The sequence below is a fragment of the Geospiza fortis genome, unplaced genomic scaffold (genome assembly GCF_000277835.1).
Source record: "Geospiza fortis unplaced genomic scaffold, GeoFor_1.0 scaffold657, whole genome shotgun sequence".
Lineage (NCBI taxonomy): Eukaryota > Metazoa > Chordata > Aves > Passeriformes > Thraupidae > Geospiza > Geospiza fortis.
The window spans coordinates 938,093-945,341 of record NW_005054481.1 but is presented as its reverse complement, the minus strand read 5'-3'; the positions used below and the strand labels follow the sequence as shown (position 1 = coordinate 945,341).

Here is a 7,249-nt window from a genome sequence, read left to right as displayed (position 1 = left end):
AAGGCTGGTACCTTCCACCTGCAGTGTCAGCAAAAGTACATCCAGCTGCTTCAGCTTATGTACAGAAGACACAGGAACACCTGCTGGAGAACTGGTTTCTGTATTTCTAGCAGTGCCCAGCTGTGTTTTGCTTCTACCTTGTTCTCCCCAAGAGAACTGACCACACTCCACAGTGTCCCACAGTCTTGCCCATGAAAGCTGGGAAAACTATGTTGGGACCAGCCACTAATTCCGCAAGGAGAAAATTGGCCTGTCCTTCTCCAGTGCTGCATGTCCTATTGACAAGAGAGCTGATCCCCACCAAAGTGCTGCTGAAGTGCTGCTCCCCCTTGCTCTGAAAACAGTAGCTGCTGTCTTTACCAACTCCAGGAACACAGGAGATGTGAACATTGAAACACTCTCAGTGAGGCTGTGGAACCCTCCTCACACAGCATCCTCCTCTGCAGGATCAGGTTCCTTTGGCCAGCATTGGAGAAGATGACTGTCCTACATGTGTGTGTTACCTGCAGAGCCCTCAGGAAAAGGACAGGTTCCGCTAAGCCCTGACCATGATCTGGCAAAGCTGTGAGGAGACCACTGCAAGTGTCCCAGCTCTTATGGTGGCCATGGTCAGTGGTCAGCCAGTCACAGAAACCAACCCCTTCCCTAACTCCAGCTTTTGAAGGCTCGTCATCCACAAAAGGGAACTCCTGACCCCGATAGGCAAGAAAGAGCTGCTGTAGTGCACTGAGAAGCCCCTTCTCCTGATGTTCCTGAGTAGTAAAGCCCTTCTTGGAGATACAGAAGTAAAGAAGCCCTTCTCCTCTGATTCCTCAGGAACACCAAGGGCAGCGAGCTGAGCAGCTGTTAGTCAGACACACTCAGGTGACAGTATCTTCTGCCTCCAAGCATGGTGAGGAAGCTATAGGGCAGGACATGCACTGGTGCAAAGCACAGCTCTCTCTGGGCTCCCTGAGTGCCTCAGAAGTCACCCAGGAACCTGTTCTGCCATTAGAGGGATTTGTTGTGGAGTATTGCTTCACCCTGGTGAGTCTGAGAGAAACAGGAACATCTGAGGAGAAACGGGGGAGCTCTCATACCCGGACTAGTCATGGGGCTGCACTGCTACCTCCTTCTCCTTTGGAGAAGGTATGCACAGATTTGCTGTTCTTGGGAACACATTTTTCTGGATTGGCACAAAGACAGACTTAAAAGGTTTTACCAACACCAGCAACCAGAAAGGAGTCACCAACACAGAGAACAACACTGGCTTGCTAAGGCATGTCAGCACACTAGCTGGTTTTCCAGCATGGATGGATCTCCTGGCAACCACACTAGCTCAGGGGTAGGAACACAGATGCCAGTGGGTTCAGACGGACCAGAAAGCTTGAGTTCCCTTCACAACAACCCTGCTCCACATCACAAAATTGTGTTTGACACTTACTGTAACCCATTCCCTGCACAAAGTACTTGAAGGCTTCAGTCAGCTTGCCAGGCTGTGGAAACAGAGAGAGTGGCTTTAGTGCAAGCAGAACAAAGGGCTCTTCTGCCCTCAAATGCCATGGGAGAGCCAAGGTGTGTCTCACCTGAACCACCTGAGGCAAGCCCCCGCAGTCGGCCATCTGCAGCAGGAAACAAAAGGCAGGTTGAGCTGTCCTGCCCAGGAGCACAACCCCAAACCAAGCCAGCACCACCCACCCACCAGGCTGAGAGCACCACACTGAAGTTTCCACCACCTCACCTCTACAACCAGAGCAAGGCCAAGGTGATACACCTTCAGGGACCTGCTGCTGAGGGAACCCTGCACCTTGGAGGCCATGTCACCAAGTGATCTCAGGCCAGACTCCAGAGGCCCAGCACCTTCCCAGCCACTCTGCCCAAACCTGTCCCTTTGCACTTCCATACAGCCGCTGTTGGGCACATTGCAGGGCCACAGGTGAGGGTGGAAAGGACCAGCACAAAGCTGGGAAAAAGGATGTTGTTGCTGCAGAGAGCAGGGTGGAGGCAGGGCATCTCTGCTAACTCCCACGGGTCTTCCTGGCCAGTTGAAGGTGGCCACAAAGCAGGGACTGGGGGACTCCCTGAAAAACGCTTCCCTCTCAAGCCCTGGCTCCATGGAGGAGAGAGCACAGCTCTGAATGACTGTCCAAAAACTTCTCAAAGCCAAATGTATGGAAAGCAAAAACCTAAGTGGAGCTAACAAAAATAGTGTCTTTATGCTGGCCAGAATGATTCTGGAGTGGCACTTGCCTTCAGAAGGGTAGTTTTGGTTGGGTCAAGACGGGAATTGCATTCAACCTAGAAAAAAGGAGAGAGGGACATGGTGTCACACAGAAAACGCGAAGGCTCAGATGTAAAATGTGGAGTAGCTGCACCAGAAGCAGTGGCTGTCTTCAGCAATGGTCACTTCTCTGGAGCCAGGAAGGACCAAGCAAGAAAGTAGAGATCATGTAAGAAGTGAACAATGAATAAAAGATCCAGGGAAGAAAGACAGGTGTTCCATCAAAGGGACCTTGTGATGACAGGTCATGACTTCAAGTGAAATCATCCCCTAGTTTGGGGATGCACTATAAAACCCTGGAGCACCTTCTGTGCTCTGAGAGCAAGACTGGGAGGGAAGGAGACTTCTGTGCAATGCAGCATAAGGGAGGTCACTCAGTCCCCTGGCCAGACAAGGAGGCCACAACCACATCTTCTCTGTAAGACTGCTGCAAAAAAAGAGTAGGCAGAGACTCTATAGGAAAAGCAACCACAGTAGGGGAGGTTATTCTGGGCAGGGAACCTGGGCAGCCAGACAGGCACACTAATATGCAGAAGACCCTATCCTCTACTGTACTGTGGCAAGTAAGCAATGGGAATCTTCAAGGATAGTATCCTAGAAAAGTCAAAACTTGCAGACTTAATTTCAGACTTCCAGATCAAACAGACCAAGGCCAGAAAATGCTCTCCATGCATGGCTCTTATGTCAAGTTACTGCTTAAGGAGACTCCTATACTCTTCCACAGTTTTAGACAGCTGCTTTTGTTCACAACCTCCTGGTCTCCCCACAATCCCTGGATGACAGGGAGGAGCAACATCCATCACAACCACACTACCCTGTGCCATGCCCCGCTTATAGCTGTGCTGAGAGGGAAGTGGGTTAGGGGTGTCTGCAGAGGACAGAGCTCATAAGTGCTGCCTTCCTGGTGATGCACTACTCTAAGAGAGCTCTACCACAAGAACTGGAGTCACACTCAGTTATTTTTAATCCCCAGGTAGCCCCAAAGTAACAGCAAAACAATAGCAATTCAAGACTTGAACCAAACTGCAGGCAGCAGCCTGGCAGAGCTCAGGGAAGGATGCATGATCCCAAACAGGATCCTTTGCATCACCTGTTGAGCAGGGTGCTCATTCAGATTCTGCCATCCTCACCTTGGAGTGGCCCTGAGAGCCATTCAGGCCCCTGAGCATTGGCTCTCCCATGAGTAGCTGGAGGACTGAAAAAGAGCTTGGGACAAAGAGCCACTGTCTGTAATTCTGAGCAAGGTGAAAGCACTGCAGGGTTGCTAAGTGACTTGTGGGGTTAATGTCACAAGAGGAAAGAGTTCATGGATACATACCACTGCTTCCACAGCAGGTGAGTTGTCACCAACAACAAGCAAGGCAGGGCACCTGGTCAAAAGCCAAAACAGAGATGTTACTCCAAGTGCATCAAAGGGGTTTCTGAGAAGGTTGAGCTTGGTGAATCAACACCCTCATGAAAGGCTCAGCAAAAGAAAAAAGGCTCAGCAAAATCCCTGCCTGCCATCACCTTGGCATTCTGCTGTACCAAAAAATTGTCCAGGGCTTGCAGATGCACCCAGACTGTCCTCTCCATGCACACCAACTGGCACTGCTGTTGCACACATGTGCCTCTGACCCTGCCTTCTGGAGAAATTCAATGTGTTCTTAATGAGAGGACTTCCAGACACCTCTGCCCCATTGCAGCTGACAGTCCTGTACGACAGCCTGGGAGTGTCTTGGACAGTCTTCTCAGTGCTTGATTTTGGCGCAGTTCTTGCTGAGAAGCAACATCATCTTTTCTGCTGAAGAGACTGCAGAGTCAGCAATTGAGATAGGCTGATTCAGACAACTTACTTGAGTGTTTTTGCAGTCATTTCATTGACACCAACAACTGGTCTCTCAATTTCTAGATCTTTACGACTGAAAGACAAAACAGAACAATTCTTCATTAATCTGCTGAGGAAACTGATTATCATGAGGGGACACAAAATCCAAACATGAGTGCAGGCTCCAGCACCCAGGCAACTCTGTGCATCATGCCCTGATCAGGAGTCCCAGCAGTCATCCCCAGACAACAGGATTTATCCTCTCATGACATTGCTGTGTGCCCAGAGATGAGCTACTGAGTTGTGACAGCGCCTGCGGGCAGACACAAGGGCTAGGTTTGGCTCAGGGTAACAGCTGAAAACTAGGCTTAGGACAAAGGTTCCCCTGATACAATACCCAGTAGGATAATACATATGGCAGCAAATTTACTGAGCTATGGGGAAGCTATGGGAGCTGTCCATCAGGCAAAAAGGTATCCGATACCTGTTGTATGAGGTGAGGAATAGCTGAAGGTTATCTTGGTTAATGTCCTGCGCAATATGAAGCCTGTATGTTTGGATCAAATCTAGATTTGCCTGCAGTTCCTCCTGTACAAAAGTAGAAGAATTGAAGAACAGGAAGTACTTTTCCCAAGTAAAGAAGCAACAGTCATAAAAATGCCAAAGCATTAAAGCGCGTCCACACACGTCATTCCCTGTGAACAGTGACACAGAGGGCAGCAACTCCACACTGCATAAGGATCCCAGAGACATGAGGCGTTCATGTGATGTGCTGGTACATGCCATGCTTTGGTAATGTGACTACACTTTACAACTGACAGTGCACAAGCTGCTGCCAGAGTACAAATATCCTGAGATGGGATTAGTTAACTCCAAGCCTCAGTAATGCTTACACAGATACAAATCACTCTGTGTTTGGCAGGTCTTCCACTTACGCTTAATGTTTAAGAAGCAAAGTACATAATAATACTAATAAATGTAATAAAGTAAAAAAATACTTAAGCTGTAAGACTGTGACCAGGGGAAAGTTCAATTCCAGCAGCCAGTTCTAAGAAGAAACTACATTCTGAGAGAGCCAGAGAGAACAGGGAATGTGAAGAAGCACTACATACAATGAAAGGGCTTGACAGTGGGAAGAGAGCAGGAGGTGCACAGGAGGAAGTGATGCTGGAGAAGGAAGCATTCCTTTCAGTGTTGATGTGTTGTTGCAAGAAGACTCCAGGTCAGGAACTGATCTGCTGTGTGGCATATACATTGTGCACAAGGCACTATCCCTGTCATTGCCCAGTAAGCTTGCTGGTTGAGAGACAGCTAATCCCAAACAGAAGGCATTGCTGTATTCAAAGTTTTCAGGAGGGGCTGGTTTGCCTCTGCTGAAACTGAAGGGTAAAATGAAGAGCAGAATGCAGCAGTTCAACATCTGGACAGATACAAGATCCCACTGCCAGCTCCCAGCTGGCCTGTGCTCTACCCACAGTCCGAAGGCTTCCATGCTGGCTACAGAGAACTGGCTGCCACTTGTTTCTGTGGACAGTGTCCCAGGCACCACAAAGGAGTTCTATCACCAGTGCATGGCCTGGAGACAGCGAGGGCAAGAGTGAGGATGTGAATGCCCCCCAGCACGCTAACCCCAATGTGAGCTTGACACACAGAGAAAATGGTACTACCTGCGGCAACCCTTGTCTGATGGACCAGAATTATTTGGGGGCAGACACATCCAGAAGTTATAGCTCCATGCACAGTTGCACAGGCAACATTAGCATCTGCTGGGTACTTACATGGCCAAAATGATGTGCCAAGACAATATCCACTATGTTCGTTGTCCAGCCTGAAAACTGAAGAGTGACCATGAATGAGGAGGAGAGTAACAGGAAAGTGCAGTTTTCATCACACATTGCAAAACAGCTACTCAGAGTAAAGGAAACAATGAAGAAACTATTCATATTATATAAGAAGCAAATGCCTGAAGCTTGGGATGGACATGCAAAGCTTCAAAGAAACTGTATATACAACCCAGCTCTCCAAAAAAACGGAAACCTTAAATAACTTCAAGGGACCAGAATAAGAGAATAATTAAGGGATTCACTCAATATCAATCAAAATGAAGCCTGCAAGCAGAGGAATTAGAGGAAAGCTGAGTGATCCAAGCAGTTTATCTGCATTTCTCATTCACATGATCACACCCAACCATGCTCCTCTGGCAGAGCCCATACTATATCCAAACTTAGAATGCAGCAGGGACAAGAAATGAAATTGTACAGTTTTCGCCAGAAATGGAAAATATCCTGTATTCTGTCCTTTTTTTTTTACTCTACACACTGTTCATTAGGTGCTGTGGAGAGCACATGTGTGGGAAAGCAGAATCTCACCTTGGATGCTGCCCAGTCAATCCACCCCTTTGCACATGGATCAACATTAATAAGAACAAGTCCCTCCACCAGGTCAGGGTGGCTGAGCTGTGGGGAGAGAGCGGAGGCACACTCAGAAGGATGATTCAGTCCACACAGTGGTCAACAGCTGGTGCAGCAGCTGGAAAGCTTCTTGCAAAAGGTGCAAGACAAACTAGGGAGCTCCTCTGTGCCGGGTAACCAGTGGCTCCCAGCAAGACCAGACCTGACTCATTTGTGGCACTGAGGTGCTCCACAGCACCTATAGACTCAGCAGTGCCTTCTGACCTGTATGCCTAGCACAGCTGCAGGTCCTGCTCAAGCCCTGTGTGTTACAGGGATCAGCAACCTTCTTTGCTCCAATCCAGCACCTCTGCGAAGAACCTCGATGAGCTACTGTGCCTGGAGAGCACCTCATTCTCCTCAAGGAAGAGGCAGTTTTCCCAGTGCAAATGGGGCAAACAGCAGGGGAGTTAGTGCTGAGCCCCTCCAAGCCCCTGCAGTATCGAAAGCTTGAGCTACAGGGGCACCCTCTCCCCAGGCAGCACCCCTGCTGCACCCCCCGCCCTGCAGACACCCCTTCCCCTGCTCCATCCAGCAACCCAAAACCCTCCAGTGTGCCTCAGGCTGTACCTGGGCTGCACAGGTACAAAGCACTTACGAGAACTGCTTGCAAATACAAACTCAGAAATCAGAGGCAACCAGCCTCTGCTGAGTTCTGGGCTCACTCCAAGGCAGCTCTCCTGTTCTGCTGCACTGATGCAAAGGAGAAGGAAACATCTCTGTCCTCAGCAG

General features: G+C 49.2%; 1 protein-coding gene across 3 annotated transcripts in view; it reads right to left on the bottom strand.

The window, feature by feature from the left end:
* NDRG3 (NDRG family member 3) overlaps positions 1-7,249 on the bottom strand; it is a 32,187-nt gene that overhangs the window by 2,419 nt on the left and 22,519 nt on the right. For 2 of the 3 annotated variants that reach the window (XM_005428382.2, XM_031063092.1), the window contains exons 7-14: positions 6,437-6,523; positions 5,846-5,902; positions 4,552-4,655; positions 4,096-4,161; positions 3,579-3,630; positions 2,230-2,277; positions 1,566-1,601; positions 1,424-1,475 (exon numbers count right to left, since the gene is read on the bottom strand). In XM_005428382.2, the coding sequence (XP_005428439.1) occupies positions 1,424-1,475; positions 1,566-1,601; positions 2,230-2,277; positions 3,579-3,630; positions 4,096-4,161; positions 4,552-4,655; positions 5,846-5,902; positions 6,437-6,523 (502 nt within the window). The remainder of the gene's footprint in view (positions 1-1,423; positions 1,476-1,565; positions 1,602-2,229; positions 2,278-3,578; positions 3,631-4,095; positions 4,162-4,551; positions 4,656-5,845; positions 5,903-6,436; positions 6,524-7,249) is intronic. The other variant, XM_031063094.1, reaches the window with a different exon arrangement.